This window comes from Megachile rotundata, chromosome 1, assembly GCF_050947335.1.
Source record: "Megachile rotundata isolate GNS110a chromosome 1, iyMegRotu1, whole genome shotgun sequence".
Taxonomy (NCBI): domain Eukaryota; kingdom Metazoa; phylum Arthropoda; class Insecta; order Hymenoptera; family Megachilidae; genus Megachile; species Megachile rotundata.
The window spans coordinates 12,027,501-12,044,447 of NC_134983.1; the positions used below are offsets into that span (position 1 = coordinate 12,027,501).

The 16,947-nt window shown below is 36.2% G+C and overlaps 1 protein-coding gene across 2 annotated transcripts in view; it reads right to left on the bottom strand.

Moving 5' to 3' along the window:
• LOC100876351 (popeye domain-containing protein 1-like) overlaps nt 1-16,947 on the bottom strand; it is an 82,071-nt gene that overhangs the window by 7,483 nt on the left and 57,641 nt on the right. For both annotated transcript variants that reach the window (XM_076529417.1, XM_003701290.3), the window contains exons 3-6: nt 7,487-7,828; nt 6,290-6,687; nt 3,881-4,302; nt 1,957-2,210 (exon numbers count right to left, since the gene is read on the bottom strand). In XM_076529417.1, coding sequence (XP_076385532.1) covers nt 1,957-2,210; nt 3,881-4,302; nt 6,290-6,687; nt 7,487-7,816 — 1,404 coding nt within the window. In that variant the 5' untranslated portion in view covers nt 7,817-7,828. The remainder of the gene's footprint in view (nt 1-1,956; nt 2,211-3,880; nt 4,303-6,289; nt 6,688-7,486; nt 7,829-16,947) is intronic.

The window sequence follows — 16,947 nt, forward strand, 5'->3', positions numbered from 1 at the left end:
CAGCTAGTAAGAAGTTAGTTTTCTGACACTCGTAACTTGAAGAGTCTCTTTCCTAGCTTTTCTCGCGACAGCTGCTTCATTCACAAGTGGACAACAGTTCGCATCCCCCTTTCTCTCTGTTCGTTCACTTCGTTATCTTCTTTTTGCGTGAGGCTCAAGAATAAAACCATCCGACGAGGATGGTGAAGCGAACCGACGCTAACTCAATATCGGTTCACTTTTCTGGCTCGAGTACGCGCGGTAATTGAGTTTTTCTGCAGCGATATATTCGCCGTGCTTTTTCCTCTTGTCGCGATTTATGTCTCGAGCTGGTTTCAACGTGGACGCAGCTTGTTCTTGGCTTCGAACCGTTCGTTTTGCACGGACTCCCGCAAAAGAAAGAGCATGCTCGCTTTGGGGATACTTAATCATCGACGAACAGAAGGAAAAGAAACGGATGAAAATCTCTGCACGACAATCTGCGAGAACGAGGTAAACAAAAGCCCCAGATACGTTTGAAAGCCGCACGAGCTATTGAATAACCGTGTCGTCAAAGTTTTTCCTTTTCCTTCTCTTTCTTTTTTGTGAAACCGGTATCTCCGAGTTTGTTAAATCTTTTATAGGAAAATGGGAAATAATGAACGACTGCCCTAGAAAGTTTTAAGTGTCAAACGGCATCGTACAGAAACTTTTGAATAATCGAGAAGTGGCTAGTGGACGGAATATAAATTATTTTCCGGGTGTTCCGGTAGAGGCTTTTGAAAATTTTAGACGATTTTCAGAGAAAGTAAAAAATACACGGCATGGAAAGTTTTAAGCCGAGCGTTATTTCTGATAGTTTCAAACAGAAAGTTATTTTGCAACATAATTGTTTAACAAATTAATTATTTTTAAGGTGATTCCTGACTACACCATTTTATTTTTGAAATAAAATTTTTGTAATTTAATTTGAAACGGATTGAAAATAATTTTGTATTCATACATTATTCAAAGATTAATTTTGTAAAAGTTTCAGCGATCGATAAGAACATTTTTCCTAAATTGTCAACGTCAAATTATTCGTGAACAAGAAATATAAGTTCTAACTTCTACGAACGCGAGCATGTGACATCCAATGCTGTCCCATTAAATATTTAAGGAATTTTTCTCGCAACAGACGTATAGTACTGTGAGTTACGGGAAAGATGTCAGTGAATTCATAAGAAATTTACTTGCTTTACTATCTAAACCAGTCGGGACTAGAGCCAAATAAACTTGAAACTTTAAACAACTAAAGTTTGTCACGTGTCGAGGTCACGACAGTAGTTGTGACATTCTTTCTTTCAAATTTTTTCTTTATCATTCTTCTTCTAAAAACTCTCTCATAGATTCTGAAATTCTCTACTTCACAAATTTATACATTTTCGAATCATCATTTTAAATTCTTTAAGTCGGAAATTCCAAATGTTCAACTTTGAATCCTTAACCAAATATCAAATTTCTATGTTTGTAAATGAAAGACATTTCATCAAACTTGATGTTCCATTAATAAATCTCATTGGTTCAACCCACTCCAAAACTTGGTTTTCGCGAATTGTTGTAACTGGCAAAAATACAAATGCATAAGTTTCATCTGCACCGACATTCGAACATCGTTAACCAACGAATTTGTTGATTAAACGTCAAAAAGAGATATCTTCCTTCCAAATTTCAATTAAACGCACCGAATATGTATATCACAGATCCGCCAATAAGTATTTGAATTTCAGATTCGAAACTAATTTCAATAACCGATATATGCATTCGATAAAATTTCACCAAAGGTGCAGAAGGTGGTCCTCGTTTATGTTCGCGTGAGTTCCGCCAAAAACGAAGTTGAAAATTAAACTCTATGATCGTTTCATGCAACAAGCTTCACGTAATTGTCTCGTCTGTCTCTCGAGCGTTTCATTTAGGGAATAAAAGCGGCACAGTTGAACGCGAGAGGATGGTACTCACCTCCCTTGTCCCCTTTTTCGAGCGTTTCCTCTCGAGCTTCGGTGTCTGAGGTAGCAGGGTGTAATCGCCGCTACGCTGCCGTGTCAACGGCTGATGCGACAGGAGGGGTGCACGTGGTGGTGGTGAAAACTGAACACCCTGAGGCAGTAACGAATACCCGAGGTTCTGACCCTGGGTGAACGGCGAAGTCGGCGGGAAATGATTTGCCACCACGGGCGCCCAGTACTGGTGCGAGTACCGTGACGGTGAACTCCCTGCGGACAGTACATTTTGACCCTGGATCAATCTCGCCTAATTGCTATTCGATATCGATCCACTTCGCTTCGTGTTTCGCCGAGGATCGTTTTACCGTTCGAGTGGTTAGCTGAACTGTTCACAGCATGTTCCATTTAAATCCCACTCGCAAATCTTAGAAAATTGAGTTATGTGATTTCGGGAAAAAATTTTCTGCTGGAGACTACTTTCTTCTAGGATGAAATACGAAGAGGTAGAGGAAATATGAACGTGTTTTTTTAATGGGATTGTACATTTTAATGGAATGATACATTTGTTGGATGCAGCTCGTTTATGTGAAAGTATTAGGATATTTATGACGAGAAATTATTAGTTTAGATTTTTAAGAGCTGTAGAATCGAAGTAGATGAGTTTGTATTTAATTTCAATTATTCCGTGATAATAGTTTCGTTTCGAAAGGTTATCAGAGTTGGTCTACTTCAATTAATCGAAGTAAATGAGTGAGCGTAGACCGAATTCTACCGAAACCTAATCTAAAGTCAATTCGAACTAATCCAAACCTATCATGAATGTTCGAGATTGAACTATGTATATTGCAAACGTATAGCTGTTAGTACTAACCTAACCTAACAAAGATATAAAATAATAAGATGCTATAAAACGTCCGGTCGTCAAATTGTCAAGGCTGTAAAAAGGTGTACTCGTGTATTATTAGTTTGATATCGAGAAAAAGTTTGATTATCTTGGGATCGTATTGGAAAGTCGATAATTTTTACTTTAAAAAGGAAAGAAAACACCGAGCTTTCTTGAGAAACTGATAAGTATGATTACGAGTATTTCTACTTTGGGAAATGAAGTTTGAATTAGGGTAGTTGCCTCGAAAGAACAAACGTAGACCGGTTGGAAATTTCTTCTGGGAAATTTTATGTTTGCGATCGTTTTTATGGAAGTTGAGCTTTCATTCTGTACGGTCGATACGAATTTGCGTTATTACGAAGCTATTGCTCGGATTACTTTTAATCGTATTAGTCAGTTAATTAATTAGTAATATTAATGATCATGTGCTGAATTCCGGAAAGTTTTCGCTGCGTTAGCTACCGTTAATTATTTACGTACACTGCATTCATTTTATTAATTTGGTAACTGATTTAAACATTACTGTAATTAGACTGTGCTAATGAAATTTAGTAAGGACTCAAAAATTATTATATTATGTACACATAAAATACTGTCGCGTCTGAGATCAAAACCTGATCTTCAAGTTCTTAGGCCCTAATATCCCCAAATTATCAAATACCTATATCAAAATTTCTGTGTCAAATCCCTAGGTTCCTCCATCTGCAGACCCTCAAAAAATCCTCAAATCGCAAGGTCCCCATTTACCCCAAAATTCTTAATCCATTCTTGAATTTTCAAATATTCAAAAATCTCTGATAATCAATGAACGGTTCCTCATCCTCCTTGCCTTGTTTCTAAGAAAATTTGATTTGCTCAGAGTACCTGACATCAATTTACCCAGAAAGAAGGAAACTAGCTCTATTCCACGTTCAAATGCTTTGAGTTCAGTCATGCTTCCCAAGAGAACAAATTGACTCGGTTTGATAGTTAACAGCCTTTGCTCTCAGACGCGGCTTTAAGAGGGCAGCCTAACGATTGTTCCGACGATCATCAAAGGTACAATGAAACTTACTGTCGCTGCGCGGGTTACTATGCCTCCTTTGTGCCTTCCACGTCGTTGAGCGTACTCTTCCGGCAGTTTCAGTGTTTACAGCGTCGACGCTAAGACTTCTCGCGACGCCCCTGTAAGGATTCGACGTGGTTGTCTCACTGGCCGCGGCGACACCAGCGAGCTGCTCGTTAAGGGCGTACAACTTGGACGTAATGTCCTTACCGATGAGGGTGTTGAGGACGACCTTCAGTAGCGGCCTATGCCTGAGTACCCTGAGCAACTTCAGCCTCGTCCAACAGATGTACGTGCTCGACTCCTCGGCGCGGATCGTCACCTGGAAGACGTCGTCGATGTTCTCGTGCGTGGCCTCCCATTCAGGCGAGTCGACGAACTGATAAGCTTTGATGTGGTGCAAATGCGTCCCGTCGCATGTCACCTTCAGCCTGGACTCCACACAACGAATCGTCGAATCAGTTACTTTATACACGCTAGGTTACATACACTAAAGACTCGTGTATGAAACATACGGGGTGGTTATTTATTTAAAATTAAGTAGAAACTTAATATCTTCAAAGCGATTGAATTTATCTTGGAGGGAGTCTGCACGAATTTTGCACGGTTCAAGGATCAAACTAGGTGTGAAAGACTTTTCTAAAACGCATGAAAAAACTAACGCACTGAGGAAAAGTAACGTTCTGGGTCTACGATGTATTTGCACAATTGACCTTTAGGTATAAAAGGTCCATTGATTTTGGAGAGTTAAGGCTTTTCTTTATTGCAGACCCAGTGACTCTCAACACAGATTTATTTTTGCTCATCAATTTAACCTTTGCACTCCTGCGAGGCTTGACATTACATTTCTCTTGGATCTTATAAATAATTCCGGTGAATACATTGTCTGAATATATGTATATATTTTATCTGCTTATGATAAACGAAAAGTATATTTGCCACATACTCTGTGCTGTTGCAATACATTTTATCGAGAACCTGCTTCTTGATTTGGTAGGTAAAAGGAGCACAAAGGGTTAAAATGATAATTTAACAATACACTTCTCGTGCATTTGATGAAATATAAAAATTATGCTTATAGAAATATAATACTACCCTTATAAAATGAGCCTTGAGTTTGTAAATAAGTGTTCCAATACAAACCTTCCGAAAAGTATCTTGTGTCGTTATGCAATATCGTACTAAATGTTAGCGAAATTATGTCGATGCCAAGATTCTCGACAATTTTAATGTATTCGTGCGTTACATCAAGCTAACAGAAGCGAAGCGTGTTTGCACTCGCGGTTTTCGTGCGGAAATGTAAACAGGATACGCGCGATATCCGACGAAACGCGAGCAAGGAAGTTGAACTTGGTCTAAAGCATCGATGTCGAATAGCTTTGCGTAAATTTGCCGGTGTTCGATCGTTCTAAAACGAGCTAGGAGATCGAGCTTTCACCGTTGCTGCACAACGTAATTCAATCGATCTTTGAATAGATTTTCAAGAGCTCACGGAATTGATAGAGTTTTTTTTGATGAACACGTTAAATTGAAATTCGATGCAATCAAAGAAAAGATATTTAAAAAACTGATCAATTCAGTGATGTTCCTGGAATAGATTGGACGAACAAATATTGAATAAAGCTGTTCGATTAATTATTCTACGGTTCGATTATGGTTTGATCAATCATTCTATTGAACATGTATTAATAACATTCATAATTATATTTAATCCGTGCATACTAAACTACTGTTTTCTGTTAAGTTAAAAGCAAAATAGAGTATATAAAACAAAAATATAAAACAAAACAGTATCATATCACACACATCATACACACACAGTAAATTTCACTTTCTAGAAATTCTAATTTACAACTTCTTAAATAAAGTAACAGATGTAACAATACTGCAGTTTTTATTTTCCTGCCATAGTTTCTAAGTGACAAAATAATTACCATGCACATTAACGACTAATTTTGCTTAACGAATCTTTTGTTCTATTTTCTACTGTTTTAGAGTTATAGGTTGACCCAGTTGTCCGGAACACTTGGTGCAATAAAATAACTAGAGCATTCAAGTCGAAGGTGCTTCAAAGTTCAACTAAAATTTTTCGAATTAATATTCAATTTTTTATATAGCACGATAAAATTAGTTGAAACTCACTGTTGTATTAAACCGAATAGACGAGTGCACATGCTATTGAAACCGTGACAAAAATCGGCCCAAAGGAATTTGATTCTAAAAATCTAGCCGCAGTATCTACACTCTTATAAATCTAAAATAAATGTTTTCGCTCTGGTTTCTAAATATTTCATAAAGCACGAGAAAGGCGGAAAATATGTTGCAAGAAAAAATTGACTACGAAAGCTGTTTTCGAGCGCGTTCTTCTATCGATTCCACATTTATTACCGAGGGGGAACGGAACCGCGTAATACTCACTTGCCACGCAAGAGTATCGATAATCGTTCGTCGGCGGGCGTGACGCCTTCCGTCGCGTACGTCTGACCAGAATCCAGCTTCAATATCCTCGCCTCCTTGGCCAGTTCCTGGAAGTGCTTCTTGCTGACCTTGTAGGGCTTGAAGAGTTTCAGATAGAGCTCAGCCAGCTCCGGGCTGAGAGCAGGCGGTAGAAATCGACAGGCGAGTATGAGCGAGTGAATACCGTTCAGAAGGCCGAGGGCCAGGCACCATAGCATGGCGTCCAGTGCACATATGGTGATGCCAGCCCATAGGGCGGCCAACATGAAGCCGGCCGTGAGAAACGTGCGAAGAGCCAGAACCGAGGCTTTGAAAGAACGTGGCACTAGGAACGCCGCCGCGAAGAACAGATTCGCCGCCTGATAAAAGGCAAATCGAAACAATTCCCTCGTGAGAATTTGCCTTCAGGGACATCGTTCCTTTCCACGAACAGAAAATTTGAATTTACACTGCAGTCTCGCTACATGGCTCTGTTTCATGAACCAGCTATCTTTCGCAAATCGTCGCTGTCGGTATTCGGTGCGAGTCTGATTTTGAAGGTCACAAATTTTCTTGTACGTTCAGAATACTTAATAAGTTTGGAATATTCAAAGGTTCAGATTCTACGGTTTTGCAGACTTTCATGTTCAAGAATGTGAAATTTTGGAATCCGGAAATTTTGTAATTTGAGGATTTAGCTGAGGAAAATTTATTTGGTAAGATTAGGAAATTTTATATAATTTTGGAGAGTGTTCTCTTCGTATGCCATTCAGAATTATGTAGCGAGACTACACTTTATATTACAAGAAGGAAGAGTTATAGAAGTGTGTATTTATTAACGACGTTGAACAATGGTTTCCACTCTCCGCATAATTATTTTTACCTGACCTCACGTATGCTACTCTACATTGTTTCAATTAAGCTATAAAATCCAAAACACGTAACGTACTACGTAACGATGTAACAATGGTTATACGTAATACCTCTACTTGTTATACCTAATAAACACAATCCTATCGACTAAACCATTCATATCGACTTAGCACATTATTTTCTATTCTATAGCTCGTGATACTGCTAATCCTATTAGTAGCATAAACGGTATACACCGTAACTATTGTAGCTATTCTTGAACAACTGTTTTATATAGGTGTATCTAGAATTCGATGTAAAGCTCACCTGAAAGAGTTTATGCTGTGCCGCCTCCCATTCATCGCAGTAGCCTCCTCCTGATGACAGTACAGTGGCATTTAACCTCTCGGTCACGTTACTAGCCTCGGTGCTGTTCCATACGTCCACCCATAGTTCCGTGTAATTCAAGTCCTCCAACGAGTAGCCACCTAGACTGGACAAGCCGCTGTAATTGAAGGTATAGCCCTCGGTGGAGTAGGTTGTCGATGTCGGGCTGGTGAACGGGGTCGTCGTTGTGGACGACAAAAGGCTGCTCGCAGGCGAGGGGGCATCAGTCGTATTCGCCATTTTTCGTCGCGAGCGCGTGGTACGGGCCATCACCTTCTTCCACTGAAACAAAATACAAAGAAATCGTATCACATAAGCCAAATCCCTCCGTAAACGAATGCATCCACATTAATGTTGTAATCCACTAATTTGCAATATTAATTTTAGCTGTGACTCTCATTGTGCAATAAGGTCACCTTAACCGACCGCGCTCAGTTACGATAAACATTCGTTGCATTCGAAGAACAAAACTTTCGCTTGAACGAAAATAAAGATCATACAAATCTATTTATCAAAGATGTATTGCGATTTCAATCTCTTCATTAAAAGGATACACTTGTTAAATAAGTAAATTATTTGTCAATTTTGCCCTTGACTGATCCTCAGATTACAATTTAAGATTAGGATTTTCCCCATTAAAGAATAACAGCATTGCAAGGAGCTAAGATAACAATAAGCCCTTCTAGGATCAACGTCTTTGAGCTTAGGTTATCAATCATGTTGTAATGAATAAAACATGGTCTGTGGATGAAAGTGGCTGAGTCTGTCAAACGGGCGCCTCTTGCGAAGAATGCTTCTTGATATTTGACAAATGTTGTGTAAAGACAAGAAAAGGGCGGCATAAATTATATCGTAATCTTGGAGGACTTAGTAGAAAATATTTTTAAAATACCCTCAACGTGTTGGTTAAAGATTTTAAGATATTACAATGAAAATATTTTTGTCAAAAAATTATCTTTAAATTGACATTGCAATTTATGGACTAATTTATAGACTCTTTGTATAACTATCTTTACACGTACTATTGTCTTTCTTCTCTTCTTTTATTATCGAATATACAACTTCATGAAAGTCGTAAGTTCTTGACTAACTCAATATGTCAGCCACAAACATTTTCTCCAGAAATAGCTTCGTCCATGACAATATAACAATAGTCAACCATAATTCTAATCATACCCTGCATTTTTCTTTTTTCTGCAATTTCTCGTGACAAAGTGTTCAACAAAGAACTAAATTAAGTAACTACACGTAAATTATTTATCAGATTGATCGTAAAACACAATTTGTTTTCTTTCCGTCTCCGAAGAAATATGCAGTCATCAGATTTTGCTATGCACGCCTTCTTTTTTTAGAACCGCCACAGGTGCATGAAAGTAATTAACGAGGAGTTACCGCTAATGTATAATGTGGAACGAAATATCGTATAATAGAGGAATATCAAAAGAAAAGCTGATTTCGTGATGTTCATGAGATACGAGCATACACAGGGATTATTCTCTATCTTCCACGTGTATTACCGCATGCAATGCACTTTTTGCAAATTACTTCTCGTAATATGCCAACCTTCATCGTAATTACTCCAAACAGATTACAGATAAAAGCATGAAATACACTGCGGCTTTCTGGTCACGAAAGGTGAACATCTAACGACTTTACACCTTCTTACGATATTAATATTAGATCTCGAAACGTTATAGTTTCTTCTTTCGTGAAATATTTTAAGATCGTTCAAATTTTGTCCTGAACAATTTAACCTTTTCACCATGGCATGCTGAATCGCGATAAGCCCGTGAAAATTAACTTCAAAGTCGTGTGGACACTCTCACTTTTTCGCATGCAACTTTCAAAGTACGGGAGATAAATATGTTCTCAGTTAAAAGTTTAACGCTACAAAGTCCCACAAAATTGTGTTAACGGAATTCTGCCAGTAATTCGGTAACGGAACTAACGAACTTTTAAAACTTCCTAAAATAAGGGAAATTCAACAGTAATACATTATTCTTATTTTTTTAGCGGACTTTGAATTCCTAAAACATTCGATATTTTTATTTTCATTTTGTTAATCGTATGTTATTTCAATGAAACAAATTTTAAATTTGATAACTCTTAATTATTAATCAATCTCCGATACACCGAGCAAATTAGTCTTCGGATTTATTTTCTCATTCGTTACACGAGGCCTCATGATTTTTCTGTTTAAACCAGACACGGAGATCGCCGTCCAATTTGTGGCTAGAGGAATGAGAAATCACGAATCAACTAATGGAGCAAGCAGCGTATCGGAAAATTCTCTTACGAATCGATTTCGCTGGAAGAATACAGACACGGCTGAAAAAGATTTGGCTAGTGGACCGCCATCGTAGTCTTACAACAATTGATCCAACTTGGGAATGATCCAGCCGTACACTCGGTGCATTTCATTTCTCGGCTACGAAGGAGCAAACCTTTCAATCTGCCACGAGATTTTTGCTACCCCGAAACGCGAAATAAAACGACCAACGTCAAGCTTTTCCTTTTCTCATTTTCTGACTGGTTGGGTCGTTTCCGAAACAATTCGCTCGGTTAAGCAGCACGAAAAGAACGTGCCGTTTAACACGTCGCCTGATATGGGGGTCACTGATGACTGCCGTCAGATTTAATATTATAATGCAATGAACAAAATTGAAAACTGTTTCTGTGTATATTATAATATATGATATAGCCCCGAAGTTGCTGTTGTCACAAAAGAGAAATGACAATTTAATATAAACGTTTAAATTTGGTTTTGTTATGGAACTTCAAGCTTATTGTTATTATGTTAAGAAATTGGGAATTGCTTTCGTATTTAAATATTCACTGGAAGTTACATGATAATAAGGAAAAGTTGTTAATGTTGTTAAATATGCAGCAAAAGAAAATTTTTTGTATGTAGAATGAGTCAATTTTGAATATATGCATACCAACTTTAATTTAACAAATTTCTTCCGATATTCCTACACGAAACTAAAGTTTCATATTGCCTGATGTTTGCTAGGATAAAAATAAAATCCTAGCATCTGTTTCCCAATCTATAACTCCGAACTTGCTTGGAAGCCAGCATTGAGTGACAAATGTGAGACTTGGAACTGTTCCATTCAAAAGTTGGGCGGAATAAAGTGCTCCAGGAATTCATAGGGTATTCCGATACGATTTTGTAAACAAGAAAAACCTTTGGAACAATCAAAACATGGTAATCAATTTTTCAATTAAATATCACTTGTTCAAATGTTAAAAAAGCTCTTCGTACTAAAACTACAGTTCAATTTATTTATATATTTCAATTTATTCTTATTAATTTATGGAAAAGTTGTATTAATAAAAATTAAGTGATTTCTAAAAGAGAATATCGGTAAATTAGTCACTTTTAAAATTGCACAAAAAAGAATTTTCCGATAATGGCTTTAGATATTCGTTCGAGTCCCCAAAGATCAATAATCACGTATATCACAAAAATTTGTGCAGAAAATTCGCGTTTCAAAGCGTGGACATTGGACGTAGGAACGGTATAGTCAGTTTTCAAAGAGACCTCATGCTTGAATGGGTCGTTCGTTTCTTTCGCCGAGGCTGCTTTTCACGTAGTTCCAGGTGAGCCCTTCTATCGTTATTCTGAAGAGAAAAAAGATGCGGCTCTTTCATTGGATAGGAAAAACGCGCGTTGAGCGAAACAGCGAGCGGTCTCCATTTTCGAAAACCACGTGCGAGTATTCTTTGGCAAATTTTAACGAGCGTGTTTCTTCGGTGCTACGAGAATCAAGCTTAGATCGTTATCCACGGCTTCGCGGTGTAATTGTGTGAAACCTTTCGCTATGAAAACGATGTCGTTACAAAGAAATTTAATTTGATCTAATTTGATCGAGTGAGAAATACTTCTTTCGTTGGATTTTTGCGTATGTGTAAAATAAATGGCTTAAGTTGGTACTACCACTGGCTGTAAAAATTGTTTTCAGATATTTCTTTTTCTGCTATTTAATGTGCTTAATGGGTCAGGCATTTTTCGCGACTTTACAATTTACGGTGAATGGTGAATGCTGGAGAAAAGGTACCTTTTGAAATTTTCAAAGGGAATTTTTTAATTTTGAAAACAATAAACTTAAAAATTCAGAAACTTTAAATTTCATATTTTCAAATAAAAATGTAGGAATTTTCAAATCAGTAGATTTTTCAATTAAAAAATTTACAACTGCACAAATTCCTGCACTTTGTAATTTAGAAATTTAAAACTTCATAAACTTCAATAGTCGAAAACATGACAAGTATATATATTAAGTATGAATATCATAACAATTTATAATGTCCATTAGTTATCAAGTTTTAAAAGAATATAAATAATTTATGAATTATTAACTGAAGTAGCTAATCAAAGAGAAACGATATTTCTCCAGATTAATTTCAGTTTGCAATTGCACTATAACTATTACTACTCCACAGTTTTAATATGCCATTAAAAATATTATTATAAACATAACCTGCCAATTTATGGTAATAAAACCGCCATTATTCTTGTATGCACCTAATGCAATACTTTCCTGCGCGAATCGAACATCAATAGAATTGTGATTATCTAGGTTAACGATTCACGAAGTGCTCTAAGGCGAAACAGCACTGAAAAATAGAGGAAAGCTATACTTAAGCAGGCGTGATTTTAACGAATCCGCGAAATGAACGCTCGAGTTACGTTAGAATTAATTTGTATTCGCCCTTGTAGTTTTTCTTCCGCGTGACTTGAAACTTTTGCGTGTTATTCGAAAGCAAATAACCATGGAAGTCGTTAAAAAGTTATTGCCATTCGATCATACGCTAGCTTCTTGCTCTTCGTTTCATTTCGTCTGGGCAGAACGCGACACATTAGAATAAAGATATATTGATTTTTAATACATAAATACAGTTTTATAATTTTTAATGAAATATCTCTGACATTACAAGATAACGAATAGTTCTATGAATGGCATAGTTCTGAATACAGAAACTTATACATAGACTACCTAACCTAACTTTGATATAATTGGTATGATTTCTCAAATTATTTCTAAATAACATTTCATAAACTACATTTCAGTAAACACAAAAAGTACAATGTTAATCGGTGATTAACAGTATAATTGTTCCATAACGACGAATAAAATAAAAATCAGGTCCTGAAAGATTCGATTAACCCTTGATCAGTGAAATCGGGTCAATCGTGTCCCAGACCTACGAAACGTATGCAATGGTACTTCAACTCGAATTACGTGCACGATTTTATAATCGAAAGGATTTGACATATTGGAAAATAATATCCGACGGAATGGTCTAAAATTCACAAAATGGAAATGGAATAATGTCTAAAATGAAATTTAAATTTCAGCTACCTTAGTGTCTCTCTGTACGACTAATATCACAGTAATTACCTGAGGTAGCACGCAAAAAGCTTAAATCGAAAATTGAAGTGATCATACCTTGAATGGAAAACTGCGATTAAAGTGTGCCTAACTCTGCTCGCGTTTGAAATTTTATTTAAATTTAAATTGTCTCGCAGGTCCATCGTTCGAGGATTAATCTCAATTATCTTTTAATCAACTTCCGATGTCACATTTCTTTTTCCTCCTCAAAATTCATAACTCTTTATTGAATATTTCAGATTTAAATCTCTACAATGCAGCAACATGCACATTTTATTTGAGATGATATACGCAGTAATTTCTCAAAAGGAAATGTTATTACAAATTTACGACTCATCTCCAATATTATAAATTTGCATTTTTTGCACCACTGTTTCCATATAAAAATTACGTAAAAGAAAGTATACATAAAAATATACTGGGTCAAAATGATCCAACGGCAGAAGGTTTAATAACAAAATAAACATTTATATAACCATACCAATTACCAAGTATTTACCAAAAAAAAATTAATTAAGAAGTAAATATTGAAATTTGAAAAAGAACTAATCGTATCAATTACCGATATGTACATGAAAATTATGCAGCAAACACATGTATATCTTTCATCCAGAAACATTTTCTTTTTTAGTAATAAAGGTCGAGGCCAATCGATTAATAATACCGTGCAACGTGTGGCTCGCAAACTTTTCACGTTTGCTCTTTCGATGTTAATCGCGCCTGTAACAAGTTTACGTCCTGTCGTTCTGTGTCGTCCATTTTACAACTGTTTCGGTCGGTTTATGAGAATCGAGTATCGATCTGAAGACACACACGACAGGGTCTAAAAGAATTTACGAGGAACTCGGGCTGGCTTATCGTTGCTTCTACAAACTCCATCGGACAGTAAAGTTTACTGAACCCTTGACGACCCTACCGTTCACCTCGTAACGTAATTCGTGTCGTTGTTTGAAATTTGGTTTATGGAAGCAGCAAAACAACGTATTTAACAATATTTTGCTTGGGACAAAAATGGGAGTGATATATAAACATTTAAGGTGATGGTAAAACGGTTAAGAGTATAAAGTTCAATATGGAGTTACGATGTTAGTATAAGGTTATGGTTAATCGGAGACCTTAAGGTGCTTCGATTAAATATTTTAATTAATAGATTGGGGTAACTGGGTTTGTGGAAGCAGCAAACAATATTTTTAACAATGTTTTGGCTGGAATAAGAAATGGGAACAATATGTAAAAGTTGAAAGTGATGCTGAACAGTAGACTTGAAATCGTAAAATTCAATATGGAGGAGTGATACGAGTGTGAGGTTATGGTAACGTTAATCGAGGACCTTAGGGTGATTCGCTGAAATATTGTAATTAACAGATTGAGTCAACTGGGTTTATGAAAGCAGCAAACAATGTATTTAACAATGTTTTGGCTGGAATAAGAAATGAAAGCGATATGTAAAAGTTGAAGGTGACAATGAACAGTAGACTTGCAACCATAAAATTCAATATGAAGTAGCGACGCGAGTCTAAGGTTAACATTAATCGGAGACCTTATCAGGAACATTGCTCTGTATTTTGTTTAATTACAGTCATTGTTGCACAATATATCTTGCAGAATTGCAATGTATGTATCTGTGCAGAATTATATCTTGAAATTTTTCTCAAGTCTCCTTTTCTCCTCCGCTTTCTTTGCGTATCATCTCAAGTACCCGTTTCATTATTTTCTTTAATTCAGCAGCACAGTTGCACTGATTCAATTTAACAATCGCGTTTAAAAATCATACGGCAGCGCACTATCTCGAGCGATTTCGGTCGAAAAATGTTCAAAGTAGCAAGCAAGTAGCGGAAAATGAAGCGATGTAACTGGCAGTTTTAAGAGGAACTCAAACAGAAGTTTTACCGACGATTGAACGAGTTGTTGTTTGACTTCCCGCGAATCGTACTGCGTCCGGCTACGTGCTTAAAATATCGTAAACCTCGAACAATCGTTGTGGAGGAGCACTTATTTCGTCATTGTTTCAAAACGACCACTTGGTGGCATAACTACGAGATCGTGGCTTTTCAGACTGAATCCGTCGAGAATATTTTGAATTACTTCGATCAGTCGGTTCTTTTCCATTGTTCTTTTAGTCTGCAGAAATCACGGTATCTAGACTTTCATTTAATATTAGTTTTAATTTAAGACTTTTATTAATTTGATTTGGTAATGTTCATGTTAACATAATACCGATTTCTTTTTCTATCGCAAAGTTTTATATATGTTTGTATAATATTTGGTTCAGAATACGAATGTCTATGCAAGTAAAATTAGGGGATTATCTTTGCCAGAATTACGTGTTGTGTATGTTAAATACAATTTTAATACTAGTGCCTCTTAGGGTATGCAACCGCAACCACGTTCGAATCACAAGTGGAATTAAGCTCAATTTCTGCCAAAGCTCCAAAGTGATGCAGTGCATATATATTTCGTTGAAATTGATCAGAGAAATTTTAATCGAACCTCGATACAAAATTACTAAAAGTGAACTGGCAATTATTAAGTAATAATTATTTATTAATGTAAAAGTATTAAGTAATTTTCGTTTTATACGCAAATAAACGATAAATTGTAAGGTGATTAAACTTTGTAGATATCGTTTCACACGAAAATAAATGATAAAATACCAGTGATTTTTGCACTTAAAATATTCGCCATACTAATGCGTGTTATGAAATGCAATATGACGTTCTACTAGTATTTCCCGTGCATTCAGTCAGAATTTAAACATATTCATACAGCATGAATAGCATATGATTCGTAACTTATATATGCAACAGATTCTGAATACGATGGAAAATCAAGAGAAACAGAGTTTATGTTAACATCGAGTTTTACGATGTCTCGAATCGTTTCACCTTACAGACATTTATGAGAAGTCACTAATTTACTAGATTAACTAATTTACCTCTTTCAGACGGATATTTTAAACCGGTATGAAATTCTGCATCTAAAACTTATAAAATCGACACCTAGTTTCACTTTGGATGTATGAAATACATTTACGAAATATCACGATGTAAAAGTAACTTTGTAATTAAATTAAATTTCACATATTAAAATTTAAATTAAATTTTGTTATCCATTAAAATTACTTCGTGTTCAAAAATAAAATAAAACATGCGTAATTTTCAAAGTAATAATGAATTAATTATTATAGTACCTTTGGTAAATTTAGTTAATTCTTTCTTACAGTTCAGATAATCTAAATTTTAATAACATTTTTAATCGAATTTCATGATGAAAAACGGCAAAGTAAATAAGGGTTTCTAAACTCTAGTTTTATTTTTCGTAGTTCAGTTTATTTGAGGTTAAGGTTTGTAAGTATAAGCGAAGTTTAAACTATTATCAAAAAATAAACAAAGCAGAAAAATTACACTTCCGTGTGGCGATGTAAAGATCGATACTGTAGAGAAAATTATGATTTCGATCAAATCTCCATTAAGAACAACCCCGTGAAGGTCCGTGCATCTTAATAACACGGAATTTGTCGTCAATTTTTATGTTTATCTCGCGTGTGTTCCTCGAATACGAATAGTCTATAATTTTTCGTAAATCTAAAGCACTAATTTTTCCAGATTCGTGTCAGATTGATATCGATACGTCACGTGTCGTTGTAAACGACCCACGTGTTTCAGCGATTCACGATCGCGATAGATATTTCAACGAAACGTTTCGTTCGACCACCGAGCGGAATGCGATATGATAAGCGTTACTCATAAGTAAGCGGATAGATATGGTTATCGAGCGAATGATACTTCTCTGAAAGATTAATCGCCGATTATTTCCTCGTATCTTTCATCGTGGATCTGTTGGCTGCATACGGATCATTTATCTTGCAAATTGTACTTCAACCTGACTCGAATGCGAATCTCCGATCGGATGAAACGCGGGATTCATAGATGCATGCTAATTACGCAGATGTTTGTTAATCGCTTTGAAAATGTTCAATCATCGTTCCAAATCTGATAAAGTTTC